This window comes from Saccopteryx leptura, chromosome 3, assembly GCF_036850995.1.
Source record: "Saccopteryx leptura isolate mSacLep1 chromosome 3, mSacLep1_pri_phased_curated, whole genome shotgun sequence".
NCBI lineage: Eukaryota > Metazoa > Chordata > Mammalia > Chiroptera > Emballonuridae > Saccopteryx > Saccopteryx leptura.
In genome coordinates this window covers 193,694,341-193,709,997 of record NC_089505.1, presented here as the reverse complement: position 1 = coordinate 193,709,997, position 15,657 = coordinate 193,694,341, and the positions used below count along the sequence as shown (strand labels likewise).

The following is a 15,657-nucleotide window of genomic DNA, read 5'->3' as shown; positions in this document are numbered from 1 at the left end:
TTAAGGTTTTGGTTAATGCTAGGGCTAAGACAGGGCTAGGACTTGGGTTAGAATTCCGGTTAGGGCTAGGGATTAATTCAGGGTTAGGGTTAAGGTTAGGCTTAAGTTTAGTGTCAGGTGTAGGGCCAGGGCTAGTGCCAGGTGTCAGTTTAGGTTTAGGAATTGGGCTAGAGCTAGATTTGTGTCAGGGTCAGGATCAGGGTTAGGATAGAGCTAGGGCTTAGGTTAGTATCAGGGTGAGGGCTGGAGGGCAACCTTCTCCCAGGGAGGCTGTGCCCTGTCAGCAAGGACTGCTGCTCCATTTAAGAAGGGTGAGGACCTCAGGAAGAGACATAAAAGCAACAACACTAACTTTTCATGTACATTTATACCATTTAAAACAAGTCCTCTGGGCAAAATCCAAAACGCAAACTGTTTTGCCCCAATTTTCCCGTTTTTTCCTTAGACCTGGGTATCTAGGGCAAAATAGTTCAGTAAAGACTGAGGTCAAACGATGGAACCTAATGCCAAGTGCCGTGCCAAGCACATAGAAAACAACACCTGCTTGTAGGAACCAGGGAAGAGGAAAGGCTAGCAAGGCGACGACCACCGTTTATGGCACATTAACCTATTTACTATGTGACTCTCGGAAACAAACATCACCTGAATCTCTGAGGCCCTCATGGCTTCTACCCCAGTCCCAGTTCACGGCAGAGGATGACAACAAAAACCAGGGAGCTCAGCCTGAGACGCGCTGTCAGCCATGACAAATCCCTTAACTTCCATGAGACACACCTATGTTAAGGCCTCCCTCAGCTGATACCTGCAAGGACCACGGGAGAGTGTGCACCCCTCTGGGAGAAGGTGCAGAGCAGAGCTTTCTCCTGTGGCTCAGAGCATGGTGCTGGAGAGAGAATGCAGACAGGCCACTGAGCCAATGGCTACAGATGGAAAGGCCAAGGTCATGCCCACGGCTACCTGGGACCGCCTAGCAGTGACTGACCTGAACAGTGTAGGTGTCACAGATGCACGTCCTTACAGGACCAGGCCAGAGAGAGGCACCAGCACAAAAGCATTTCTCAGAACTAATGTGGGGACTTCTGTGTCCCAACAAGCCCAAGCTGGCACACGGGCTGGCTGCAATGTGTATAATGGGAAGATCACAGGGCCTGGGGGCAGGCTGCCTGGCTCCAAACCCCTGGCTCTGTGATCCTTTAAATGTCCCTTGACCGAAGACTAAGTTTCACACTATTACATGTTGGTGCTATAATCCTTACTCAAGGATCTGTTATTATTAGGAAAAAAGTGTCTCATCTGTGCTCGTGCCTTTTTCTATAGCACCCAGAATGTAATCACTTATTTCATCCCTCCAATAGCCAGAGCCCCTATGGGACCCTTCTCTGCCAAAAATGTCATCTAAGACTCCCTGCTTCCTCTTTACATTGGCAAGGCTCGCCCAAGGTGAAAAACAAGAAAAGGCTGCATATAGCTCCGGGGCGCACTGGGCAAAGGGAGACAAGCCCTGGATGCCGACCAGACACTGGAATCGCCAGCTTCTGCTAAGAACATTTCAGAGCACCCCTTCTGTTACCTGATTGTACAATCACAACGCTCAGCACCACATTATATACCTTTCAGTTCCGAAACATTGGACAAATGGTAATGCATCCTTGCAATGCCTCCAAAAGCCATAAGAGAAATTGTATTTCCATAAACCGAGGATGCTAAGAGCACTGGAGGTTTCTAAATGAATCACAGATTTCAAGGGTTAGTGCAGGCAAAGAATGGCTTAGGAATAAACACCTACCTTGCCAAATTCTCCTGTTTATTGCTGGGGAACCAACAAGAAAAATGACAACAGAACCTGGGCCAGCGAGCAGGCGCTTGAGAGGCACTCACTGCTGGTGGCTGCCCAGAGGAACCCCGCCCGGCCTCACTCCCCAGAGCAACCCCCAGGCTCTGCACTGGCAACAATCCCCCCTTTCCCTTATGCTACCAGCCTGCTCCCTTCCTTCCTGCACCCCCTGTCCCTGGTGTTTGCCCGAGGGGTGGAACACAGGCTCTCTGGGCCCCACGACATGCAGCTTGCCCCAGCCCCAGCAGGGCCAGCGGTGAGTTACAGCTTGTGGCCAACTGTTCAGAGCACACAAATGGAAGTTCTGGAGCTCCAGTGGATTGCTAATACCTGCTTTTTAAAAGAGCGGTGTGTATGTTTTCTCCCTCTTCTTAAAACAAAAACAAATGCCTCGCATCCCATCCCCAATTATCAACATACAGCTGTGAACACTGCACTGTTTACAAAACATCTGACCCCACAGTAATTCCCTAGCCATTACCATCCTGACCTTCTTTCTAGAGGTGAGAAAAATAAAATTCAGAAACCTTGTGACTTGTCCAATGTGGCTCAGCTTCACTCAGCCACACCTCAGGGGCATGAAGTTAGTGCAGTGCTGGTCAAATGGCGTGCGAGCTGCAGCAGCAGGCACACTGGTGTGCTGCAGAATTTTTAAAGCATGCAATACCTGACTGTTTAGTCAGGAGCACTGACCTCTTTCCCCTGAGATTGTCAAACAGAAAAAAATGATACCAGCAAACACAACAATAGCTGTCCAGTGTGAATGAATCAAAATCACACATATGGTTTTTGTTCGGTCAGACAGGCAACAGGCAGCACAGCAGAGGCAGGGATGAGGGCTGGTCTGGGAAACAGTAGTAAAGATTTGTTCCAGGGTCAATGGGGCACTGTACAGCACACACAAAACTACGCGCGTGCTTCACAACACGCTCCTGAGCAGAGGAAGATACAAGAGAGGCATAGGATCACCGTTTATATGCGGTTCAAATACAGGCAACATTAAATGGCACTTTTTAGGAACGCCTCAATAGACCGTGGATCCAGAGACACATAGGAAGGGAATGAGCCGAAGTCAGGGCGTGGCTCCTGAGCACAGGGACACTGAAGGACTGCCATTTTATGACCATTAAATACCCATGTTTTATACGCTTTGCTGTGCGCAGGTCATAGCGCACAATTTAATACAAGAATTACTAAATAAAAAAGCAAGTGGAGCTACTAAGTTGATTCTTTAAATCCATGTAATTTCTGATTCCTAAACTTTCCTTGCTAAAACTCTTACATCCATCTCCAGGGCCATTAAAACACTGGAGGTAAAATGGAAATCTCTGGAAAGCTCTAGATCCCACCACCCCAGATGTCAACAGCCACCCTGGGGCTGCCTTATTTCCTAAACAAAAGACTCAAACAAATGGCTTTTCTCCTAGTCAACAAATATGATATCTGTCATGCTCTTTCTACCATTCAGCTGTTGTTTCACAGAATTCATGTTTAGTATCAAATGCTATTCAGGGCTACCAGGTCCCAGCTGGGGAGAGGGGCCTTCTGCTCTCCCTGCAGTCCAGCTTTCTGTTCCCTTTTTCCTGAGAAAATGTTACCACAGACAGTTGGGGGGTCTAAGAGCCAGTTGGGGCCTCACGACTACCCACTCTTGGGTCTTGATAGAGGGTCATGTCATCACCCTCCCATCACCCTTCAGTGCAAGCATAAACAAGGTCAACCTCCTCAGAACCGGGAAGGAGAAAACTGGTCACAGGTATGCCTGGTGGAAGAAAGGAGCTTTATCATGAAAGTTAAAAAGGATAGGGCACATTAACAAGCCTCAAGAGTAGACCTTGGCCTTTAAATTCAGAACAACCTAACTTCAAATCCCAGCTTTACTGCTTAATGTTGCTGTGGCCTTGTAAAAATCCCAGAGTGTAAGAATAAAATAAGAACTGAAGATTCCTCATCTGTGGTAAGTTTGGAACAACAGTTTTTACTCTTTACAGAGAGCTGTGAAGAAGAAGAAGAAAAAAAGACAAAACCAGACGTAAACCTTCTGGAACACAGCAGGCACTCAGTAAATGGAATCTGTTATCAAAAAGCAAAACAAAACGACAACATCGGCAACACTCTTATGGAGGGTCAAGTGCATTTAGCCATTTCCCACCCAAGTTCTGACACGGTACAGCTGGCTGACCTTAAGACAATTCTTGACCCTTTCTTGTCATGTAATTGGAAAACACAGAGATATTTATTTTAAAACTTCTTGGAAATCCTTAACAGAAGAGTTAACTCCATCAACAAAAATATTCCTGTCTCCCAACTTCCTGACAATGATAAAATGTGAGGATACATAAAATTTAAAAAGGAGAGTTAGCCCTGGCCGGTTGGCTCAGCGGTAGAGCGTCGGCCTAGCGTGCGGAGGACCCGGGTTCGATTCCCGGCCAGGGCACACAGGAGAAGCGCCCATTTGCTTCTCCACCCCTCCGCCGCGCTTTCCTCTCTGTCTCTCTCTTCCCCTCCCGCAGCCAAGGCTCCATTGGAGCAAAGATGGCCCGGGCGCTGGGGATGGCTCCTCGGCCTCTGCCCCAGGCGCTAGAGTGGCTCTGGTCGCAATATGGCGACGCCCAGGATGGGCAGAGCATCGCCCCCTGGTGGGCAGAGCGCCGCCCCATGGTGGGCGTGCCGGGTGGATCCCAGTCGGGCGCATGCGGGAGTCTGTCTGACTGTCTCTCCCTGTTTCCAGCTTCAGAAAAATGAAAAAAAAAAAAAAAAAAAAAAAAAAAAAAAAAAAGGAGAGTTAGGTAGCTTATCTAGTGGTCAATCAATAATTGCCATGTTAATTAAGACCAGTAAAAACACATAATTACAAGAGATTTCCCAAAAGCCCAAATTTAACCTTAAAGTTTCTAGTTCCTCTTTCTGAAAATCCATGCTTCCCACCAATAACAAAAGTATATTCTAACTAGTAATTAGGAAACTACAAAAAAAAAAAAAAAGGCAGGAAAAGGTCAAGAATAAAGATCCTAGATAAAACAAGCACCAAATAATTTGCAATAGTTGACTACTGTGAAATGTTTACATCGCGATTCTAGTCTCACAGCAGAGGGGGACTGGGGCGTAGATGGCATAAGCATGTTACACTAAAACCCAGTTACAGTGGGTTTTTCATTTTTAAAACTTTGCTCCTTGGCTCTCCCTCCATGGGGCACACCTTTGCCTTCCCTCTTTCTCCACCTCTGCCTTTCCCTCTCCTAAGCTCCAAGGGCCCTTCTTTTGCCTCTGTAACTTGTTTCCCAACACTGGCCCACTTCTACCTCCTTTGTAACTTTCTAAATAAACTCTCTTATAATTTGAAAAAAAAGTTTGCTCTTTGTTAAGCAGTGACTCAGACCTCTTTGTTTAATATCACCTGGTAAGAAACTGAAGATACTAAACAAAGATAAGGAGCCAACACTATGATGTTGATCTGGATTCTGTTTTTCACAGAGGACTAGCTCTCAGGTCTTCCATAGCTGCCTCTGCTTGTTCCAGTGATTTTTCAACCAGACTTCGAATAGGAAGGCACCAGAAGCTCTGAGGACTCTACAGAGCTCCCAACTCACTGAACAACTGTCTCTCTGCTTCCCCAACTACAGAAAGTTCCCCATACCTACCATAATGGTGTGTTCTGGAAATTTGGCACGGACAAGTTTCACGAATTCCACAAAATGCTCCGAATAGCCGTTGGCCACATCCAGGCAAATAAACTTAACCTGCGGCACAGCCTCCAGGATGCTGCTCATTTTTTCCAGATCATTCTTCCCACTGCCAGAACTCACGGCTATATGCTGTACCAAAAATAAACCACAAGGTGCAAGACAGGAGCAGTGAGTTTTCAGAAGTCAGATCTGCCTCCATCCAATCTGCCTGTTCTGGGGACAGTGCCATGTCCCTCTGAGGTTACCCTGATCACATGTCCACACAGCAGTGCTGCTCAAGAAATATCCAGCAGCAGAGATGAAGGAAATGTTTAACTAAGGTTCTTTTCTTCAACTAACTTCCCAACCCCCTTTTATTCAGATTCCTCTGACCAGGAAATAGACTGAGAAATAGCTAACTTGTTTACCAATCTCCCAGACCCCTTCGTCCGGTCACCAATCATTCCTTACCTAATTAATGATATCCCCTTCCACCTTGGTGCAGCTATTTAAACTAGCCAATCGGGAAAAAATAAGATTATACGGTCAACACTCCAGCCACTGGAGCAAGACCCAGCATCCTAGGGCCTGCGATGGAGATAGAAACAGAACTTGCCCTCTGCCCGTGCATTGGCTGGCTGGCTTTGAAAAGCAGCAGCACACCCTTCTGCAGAAGTTATTAAAGTTGCCTTGCCGAGGTATTTTGTCTCCATGAGGCTTGCTTAATTTCATTTCTAACAAGAGATAAAGAACATTCATTCGCCCTGGCCGGTTGGCTCAGCGGTAGAGCGTTGGCCTAGCGTGCAGAGGACCCGGGTTCCATTCCCGGCCAGGGCACACAGGAGAAGCGCCCATTTGCTTCTCCACCCCTCCGCCGCGCTTTCCTCTCTGTCTCTCTCTTCCCCTCCCGCAGCCAAGGCTCCATTGGAGCAAAGATGGCCCGGGCGCTGGGGATGGCTCTGTGGCCTCTGCCTCAGGCGCTAGAGTGGCTCTGGTCGCAACATGGCAACGCCCAGGATGGGCAGATTATCGCCCCCTGGTGGGCAGAGCGTCGCCCCATGGTGGGCGTGCCGGGTGGATCCCGGTCGGGCGCATGCGGGAGTCGTCTGTCTGACTGTCTCTCCCCGTTTCCAGCTTCAGAAAAATGAAAAAAAAAAAAAAAAAAAAAAGAAGAACATTCATTCATTAAATTAGCTAAACTTCACCTCTGCTATCCTTCTTGCCCTTAAATTACATATATCCTTAACCCTAGCCCTCAGCCACAGAATCTTTCTAGTAAACAGTTTATTAAGTATTTCAGGAAACCCTGTCCTTGGCATTGTTTACTTTTCTCAAGCTTTCTATATGGAATTCTGAATCACAGAACTGCTGGTGCGAACTCTCCTCTTCCTAGCATAGAAGAGAGGCAGGTAAATGAAGGCAAAGCCAGTCAACTTGGGCCTCCTTATGCCAATGCTGCGGCCATCACCCCAAGCATCTCACTTAGGGGATCAGGAGGAAGGAGGGAAAGAAGTCTCAACTCCCCTTATAAAAATTCTATTTTCATTTTTACTCCCAATGCAACATGGAAATCATAACCTAAAGAGCTGCAGATCGCCGTGTTCCTATATTAAAAGGGTCAAGTGTCCCAAGGTACAAGAACAAAGGAGCCTGAAATGACCTTTCCAAATGCACTCAATTGTGTTTACAGCTGAAGCCACTGTATCTTGCTCTCTGGCACCCTCTCCCCCAACCTCCAGACCACCAGTGCCCTCCAACCCACCTGTCAGCAACTCTAAAAAGTGTTCTTTTGGGAAAAGACTTTGTTTTTAGAAATTTATGCCCTAGTGAAACCAAGCCACAGAATTGTGCCCATGGCATCTCACCTTTAAAAGATTATTATATGAACATTTGAACTTGTGTCTCTAAACCATAAGCCACAGAGGAGGGACATATTTCAATATCCTCCTTATTCTCAAAAAACATCTCAACAATGCAGCTACCACCCAGATACTGAGTGTAAGCTGCATGGTAACAGGATCCATGTTTATTCCAGTCTCCTGGATTTACTCCAGTTCCACTCCTCATGTTGACAGTCTGACCTGTGCAGCCCAATCCACACATTCTTTCCCCTCCCACAAGAGCTTTGCTATCTTTTCCCCTTCCCCCTTCATGTCTGTTTCAAGTTTGGCTTGTGGAAGCCAAGACTAGTTTTTATCAGTGCTACTGAGCTTTTAACATTTTCCCTTTCCAGAAAAATCAGTCTTTAATTTGGCAGTTAGTCAAATGATCAGACTTGGTCATGAGCACCAAAGTTCCAACTAACCATACATTGCCCCAGGTTCACTGCCTTCCCAGCTCCTCACAGACGGGGGGAAGACGGTGAAAAGAGTCTAGTTTGTTTAAACACAATGTGGCAAAAATGATGGATTTGCTATTGAGCCAGACTTGATCCCCAAACTACCTTCTCACTAATCAAACTCCACGTATAATTAAAAACAAACAAACAAACAAACAAACAGTGCAACCTCACAACCAGTGCAGCATGAAGCCACTTTGCAGTCGCACGCAGGGACCTGATCCCAGAGGAGCGCGTCTAATGCAGAGTCCCCGGCTGGCACCAATACAGAACCACCCAACGTGCCAGGAAGAAAGTAAGGTGTGTTATATGGGACTTTTATTGATTTGCAAACTGCCCTTTTTGAAAAAAAAAAAAAGATAACAGCTCTACTGAGATATCACATACCTTATAACTCATCCACTTAAAGTCCACAATTCAATGGTTTTTGGTCTATTCAGAGTGGTGCAACCATCATCACAAGCAATCTTAGAACATTTCATCACCCCAAAAAGAAACTCTCATACCTTTCAGGCCTTACCCTCCAAACCTTCCAACCCCTCAAGCCTTAGGCAATCTCTAATCTACCTTCTGTCTCTACAGGTGAGCCTGTTCTTGATGTTTGATATATACAATCACGTGTGTGGCCTTTTTGTTGTCTGGCTTTTTCACTTAGAAATATGTTTTCTTTTTTTTTTTTTTTAAGATTTTATTTATCCATTTTTATTGGAGAGAGAGAGAGAGAGGAAAGAGATAGAACAGGGGAAGGAGCAGGAAGCATCAACTCCCATATGCGCCCTGACCAGGCAAGCCCAGGGCTCCGAACAGGCGACCTCAGCATTCCAGGTCGACGCTTCATTCACTGCGCCACCATAGGTCAGGCAGAAATATGTTTTCAAGGTTCATCCCATTGTAACATATATCAGGACTTCATTCCTTTTTATAGTTGAATAATATTCCACTGTGTGGATAGACCAGTTTTCATGCATCTGTTGATGGATATCTGGCTTGTTTCTACCTTCTGGCTATTATGAATAATGCTGCTATGAACATCTCTGTACAGGTTGTTGTGTGGACGTGTTTTTATTTCTCTTGGGCCTCTACCTAGGACTGGAACTGATGAGTCATATGGTCAGCCTTACGTTTAACCTATTCGAGAAACTGCCAAACCATTTACCAAAGCAGCTGCACCATTCTACATTCCCAGCAGTAACACAGGAGGGTTATGATCTCTCCACAGCCATGCCAACATTTGTTACTTTCTGCCTTTTGATTACAGCCACCTCAGCGGGCATATTGTTTATTCAACTCCAAAACAACTTGCTATAATTCGATGATTTTTTTCTACATCCAAGAGGAAGGTTCAGACTGGATTTACCCCTCGTAAGAAACAGAGGTCTTCCCCAAGCTCTCATAATATAACTTCCCCTTTCAAGGGAAAGCAGATTCTCTGTGCAAGTAAACCCTAATATTATTAAAACAGGATGCAGAACAGGTATCCTGGCAAATCCCAGGCAACAATGAAGGGCTGGGGGACCACTACGACATTTCCCCAAGTCTCTCTCAGGTATGTGTGTCTACCTGCTCCTGATTCAAATCCTTTTGACAACCCCAAAGATTTTCTAATATCTGCAACAAATGTAGTAGACATACCTGCAAGCAGTCTGGGTGATTAGTGGCAAAGAGCTTCCAGTCATCCAGGCTGTAATGCTTATGAATTGCTGTAAACATGGAGTGCTAGGAAAGGAAACAGCACCATTAGGATGAGAAGTCAAGCGAGCCTCCTTCCTCTGTAAGGCCGGGGGTGAGCTAACAATACAAAAGCATTGGACATTCCTGCCAGTCACGTTTATTTAGCTCTGAATATGCTCCTAGAAGCCAAAACCAGACAAAGTAAAACCGGTGAAATCACAAAAGGGGTTTTCCATTCTAGCCTGACCAGACAACATTGCATTCAGGACTTAGAAAGTTCTGTCAGGAGGCCGGAGAGGGGAAAGGGGGCCTTCTGAGCCCTGCCCCCTGCGACCAACTGCATTAGGCCAAGAGCAGGTCTCCTGCCCACAAGAAGAGCCTCCTTAAGGCAAATGCTGCTTAGTCAGGCAAAAAGAACCTCAACTGATATACAGTTAATGCTCAACTTACGACCACGATTGGGTCTGACAGACTGGTCATAACACGATTTGGTCGTAAGTTGAGTAGGCTACATGTACAGTACTGTGAAATGATGTTATAAAAAACCTTTTAAGTCATATTTTACCATAATTTTCTCTCGTTACTGTTATATATCATAATTTTCTTTGTTCATTTTATGCCATTTGTATCATCCTACACCATTTTGTTTCTTATTTTTACATTCGTCAGGTTTAAGTAAAACACTGCATTACAAGTACAACTGGTTTAATATTTGCAAAGACAATTTCCTCTTGGTAGACATCTTGGGAAGGATTTGATGAAAAATATCCAAGACACAAAACACAAATTGCTGTACCAAGTCTGGGATAACAGTTAAAATGGTGCAAGCAGAGATGGTAGTGTTGCCGGAAGCTGGTCCACACTGTCGTATGCCCAGCTGGGCAACGCTTGTGCTACCAGACGCAGAACAGTGTGGCTAGTGATTGTGGTCGTAAAGTCGAATGGTCATAAGTTGCATAGGTCGTAAGTCGATCAATATTTGTACCTGAAAGCTTTTCCTTGTGCTCCCAACCTAAACATTTCTTGCTAAAAGCTAAACCCGGAGTGCGAGCTATGGCTAAACATCACCCAGACTTGATCTTTTGCCGCAAGCAGGCTGGTGTTGCCATCGGAAGATTGTGTGAAAAATGTGATGGCAAGTGTGTGATCTGTGACTCTTATGTGCGTCCCTGCACCCTGGTACGCATATGTGATGAGTGTAACTACAGCTCCTATCAGGGTCGCTGTGTGATCTGTGGAGGCCCCAGAGTCTCTGATGCCTATTATTGTAAGGACTGCACCACCCAAGAGAAGGATAGAGATGGCTGCCCAAAGATTGTCAATTTGGGGAGCTCTAAGACAAATCTCTTCTATGAACGCAAAAAATACGGCTTTAAGAAGAGGTGATTGGTGGGTGGCTTCTTCCTCCCCTCATCAAGCTGCTGTAGCTGCCAGAAAAGAGGCCCACTACTGCCAACAGAAAGGGAATGAAGCACAGAACATCGCCAAACCGCCTGTCAGTACACCAGCTCCTTTCCACCCTTTCCTTTCCTCTCACCCAGATAAGGTGGTAGGAATGGAAAAGGATTCTTTAGAGTATTCTGGTAGACTGTATCAAAGAATAAATGATTAGTTCAAGGTTTTTCTTGAATTCAAGAAAAAAATAAAAATAAAAAATAAAAAAATAAAAGCTAAACCCACCAAGCAGTTGTATCCCTATGGAAAGAAATTATATAAATCATAATATTAAATCTATGACTATCAACCTGGCATTTACTGAGTACCCACTTTGCGCAAGCAGTTTGCATACATTATTTCATTTATTTTTCAGAACGCTGTACCCTAATATTAGCTTTGTGAGCAAAAAGGGAACTTAAAAAGTTTGAAATTAAGAAATTTAACAACTGCTTGGCCAGTAAGGGGCACAGGCCAGACTCAGAGTCAGCTGTGGCTACAGAGCTCAGGCTCCATCCCCTGTCGCGGGGCCTCTCTCCTAAGTCCTCTGGTCCAGCCCTCCAGCCGCAGCTTCCCATTCTAAAAGTCTATGGCTTGATCAGCTTGCACTGACTCAGTGGCTCCTAGAAATAGAAGGTTCATGGTTATTCATGGTTAACTATTTCAGTGTACACTGTCTCATTAACGGAGAGTCTACCCCATGAAAATGAGAAGAGCGTTACAAGTCGTACATTTCTCATGGACTAATAACCTGATATGTGAATTAATCAGGCTATTTATTGCTTCCTGATTCCACCCACTCTTACATGAATACATAATTCATTAGTAGCAACAGCTGATCACAGAGCAGAACACGGAGAAGACGGAGAGAAAAAATACAAATTCCTTCAGCAATGAATTTATTAGCCTCAAGCCCAAAGCTGGGGCAGAGAGGGGTTGAGGACTGACAGGTAATACAACTGACCATGGAGTCAGTCCTATGCCATTTTTTGAGTATATAATTTATTTGAAGCTTTTCCTTCTAATCACTGGCTAATAATGACTTCCAGCACCTCCTGAGGTTAGCCTTGCGGCCCACAGCAAGCAGCTCTTTCAACTATATAATTGGGTTTATTTTTTCACTCAGCAGGATTATCAGTAGAAACAGGTAACACACACCCTGTGCACATCACAAGCAAATGCTGGCTTCTACAGTAGAGTGTGCTGCACATAGGACAAAGTTGTGTGAGATAAAGGTCCTGCATACAAAAGGCTTTTCTTCTATTTTTCCCAAGGCTGTGATACTAGCTACTCCATTTATAGGAAATTAGAATAGGAATTGGCTGAAAGGGACCTTGAACCTACACTGTAACCTGTCAGTGTAAACAGAGAGAAAAATCCCTTATTCTAGAGTCAGTTTGGGTTTGAATGTTGATTGTCTCTACTTGTCTGAACACCATGGGCCAAATTACGTCTCCTCTCCCTCTCTGCCTCAGTTTCCTCATCTATAAAAGGAACCTGCTCCATACATGTTTTCTCCATATGATGTAATAAATGCTATAGCACAGACTGCAGATGAAGCATTCTGCTTTCATATAAAAGTATTCTCCCTCTTCTGTACTATGGCACTCGACTAACTTTACAATATGGCACAATGTCCAACTTCTTTCTGTATCTCCAAATTTCCAAAACTCTCGTAGGCACCTTCAAGGCAGAAATGGGTGTGGCTCTACCATCTCACTGAATGCAAAGTCCAGCCTTTACCCATCTTTTCTGATGGAAAAGGAAAGAAGAAAAAAGTGCCTCCAGCAACAATCAGACTCAGGACTCAACAGCTAGGCCACAGCCCAGGACCTAAGTGTCTCATTTTTCTCCTCCTCCCTGTGTCTGCACAAGTCCAAGGTGGGCTCTGGACAACCCATCCAGTGCAAGCAGCAGAGAAATAAAGCCCACCATCCTACCTGTGACATCACCACTGCCATCTCAAATGTCCCCACGGTGTCCATGTTGGCCACAATGATGGGAATCCCTGAGTAGGTCTGCTTCGAGTTTCGAAATGTGAAGGTACGTTCGAGATCCACCTGTTGGCAAAAAGAGAAAAGTGCTTTGCTCTCTGCAGAATGTGTGTGGAATTTCTGGAGTCTGAAGCAAGTGGGAAGGACACAGAGGAAGTCTATGTTCCTTAGTCCCTAGATTATCTTAGTTTGGGCCAGATGTCCCAAAGATAGGAGAGTCCCTGAGGAAATCAAGTAATGGGCTGCTCTCCAAGTACAAAAGCTGAACCCAGCTCCTTAGCATCCTCAGATACCAGCAGAGGGCATTCCATGTTCTGCCATCAAGCCTAGCCTCCGAATCGTAACTTCACTCCTTTGGTAGCCTCTCCCATCCCACTGTCACCTCCTGCCCCAGCCTGGTTCCTCCTAGCCCTGCACACCCCCATTCATGTTCTCTTTCCCCACTTCCAAGCACTGGAGAAGCAGTTCCCCTTCTGAGAAAATCCACTCCATTCTTCCTGCCAACCATGACCTTCCCTTTAATTCTCACCCTCCAGTCCAAATTCACCCTGCAGTGAGCTGCAAGCCATTAATCCCTCAACCTTCAACCTTCTCAATTGTTCTGTAATTAGGAGCATCATTCAAAGAGCTGAGGGGAGGAGACTGCAACCATTTGTCTATGCATATAAACACTTGTTCTTTTTACTTGCAAACCGCTGGAGGGAGGGCCCTCCAATTCTATTGTAACTCCATCTCCAGGGCATTTATGGCTAACTCCACTATCAGGAGAGCAAGGCCATTATGGTGGGTTTAGCAAAAGCAGCATGCTAGGTGCTCATCTGGAGTTAGCAGTCCAAATTACTTCTTTGATCCGGGGCAGATTCCAGGCCTGTCCGCTAGCAGGTCACTCCTCACCCTTCTGCTACATTCTGATCCCTGGGAGGCCACCCCTGCAGCTCCATATCCCATGCTGGCTGCTAGCTGGGTTCAGCCAATGGGGTCACTGGTAGGAAACTGGGGGGCAGGGAGGAAGATGGGGAGAGAGAGCCTAGGTGTAGTCAAGGCAGCTCTCCCAGCTCTCACAGAGTGATCCCAGTCCCGGAGCCTCAGTAAGATCACCTTTCCCCTTTGGAAGTGGTTTCTCATTCCTGCCGATTCCTGGGATGCCTCAGTACCCATCTGGCATCTCAGCAATGTCAGGGTGTCTTGCATTCAATTCCTTGTTCTAAACATTCAGCACTGTTTGTTTTTGCAGCTGGACCCTGGTGGAGACAGCCCATACGAGAAGTGGGTGCTTCCTTAAGGACAGCTAGCCAGAGAAACCCAGGTGTGGATCTTAAGCTTCTGAAATAAGCTGGACCTTCTTACATTAATCCTGGCTTCATGAGTACACCAGCAATAATCATTTCCTACCTGCATTTATCTAGTTCCTTCTTTTATTCTTTTTATTTGAGACGAGTTTCACATTGCAATCAAAGTGTGAAAAAAACATCATGGGATGTGCCAGGCCTCCTAGCCTTTTCCCATCTTGCCTCTCCACACAGGGCTCCCTGCCCACCGGGCTTCCAGGTGAATGATGTCATACGTACGTCCACACTGGCCTTAAACAGCAATCAGTGAGGGAAATGAGATGCCCTCACTTCCTGAGCACATGGGGCAGGGCATCCCTTTTTCTACTTCCTCATTATGGTTTCTGGTTCTATTTCAGTGAAGCAAGTTATATTTAAATTCTGAAAGATGAGGGTGACGTCACGGAAATGGCGCCATGAGCAGCACGTCCAACAGATCTCCCCCAAATCACAACAAACTTATCAACTAGAAACAGAAAAATTTATCCTCGGAGCATTCCGGAGTTCCACACAAACTGAAAGCGAAAGGACTGTTATCACTTGAATCTGAGAGAGGAGGGTGTGGAGAAAGCTAACTACCGCAGGGACGTTCATTCAAGCCCCGGAGGGAGTTCGCCTGTGTGCTATCAACAAGACCACCGTCAGATACCAATAAGAAAGAGGAAATCGAATATTATGGATACAAAAGAAAGAGAGGTAACACAAATAGATGTGGAAAAATCTATGGAGAAAAGACTTAACATATTGGAAGCCTTGGAGCTAAATGACAGAGAATTTAAAATAGAAATCTTAAAAATACTCAGAGATATACAAGAAAACACAGAAAGGCAATTTAGGGAGATCAGAAAACAACTCAATGAACACTGTTGGGCAGATAAAATGTATTATGCTCACTTTGTTAAAGATAACACGAGGAGGCCGTCACCCAGGTGATATTAATGTGTGTTGGGGTGGGCTAAAGAATCCTTGTAGCCTGGGGCTTGGTTTTGGGATTAAGCCTTTCCTACCCTTTTTGATGTGGGGCGGTACAATCCAATCATGCCTCAGAAAGTGACTTTGTATTAGAGACTTCCCTATTTTGTATATTGGATTAAGGGTTTTGAATCTACACTATAAAATAGGGGTAGAACGGGAGCTTGGGCTTGGTTCCTGAGATTAGCATGAGAGAGCAGAGAAAGTAGAGCCAGCAGCGGAAGGCGGCCACGTGGAGGAGGCCAGGAAAAGCAGCCAAGATGGTGGAGTGCTGAGTGAGATGCCAGTTTGTACAGAGTTTGTATCTGGGATAAGGAAGGAGATGGGGAACTGAGGAAAATAAGGCTGGTGAGCTAGAAACCTTTGATTCTAGGAAACTCGGATAAGTCAGTGGCTTTGTGAGCACTGAGTGTGACTGGGT

General features: G+C 45.6%; 1 protein-coding gene and 1 pseudogene across 2 annotated transcripts in view; one reads left to right on the top strand and one right to left on the bottom strand.

Moving 5' to 3' along the window:
- The window catches only part of GMPR (guanosine monophosphate reductase), a 60,278-nt gene that overhangs the window by 32,391 nt on the left and 12,230 nt on the right, over nt 1-15,657 (bottom strand). The window contains exons 2-4 of one of the 2 annotated variants that reach the window (XM_066377112.1): nt 12,883-13,002; nt 9,470-9,553; nt 5,476-5,649 (exon numbers count right to left, since the gene is read on the bottom strand). In XM_066377112.1, the coding sequence (XP_066233209.1) occupies nt 5,476-5,649; nt 9,470-9,553; nt 12,883-13,002 (378 nt within the window). The remainder of the gene's footprint in view (nt 1-5,475; nt 5,650-9,469; nt 9,554-12,882; nt 13,003-15,657) is intronic. The other variant, XM_066377113.1, reaches the window with a different exon arrangement.
- LOC136397770 (PHD finger-like domain-containing protein 5A pseudogene) lies at nt 10,556-11,140 on the top strand (annotated as a pseudogene).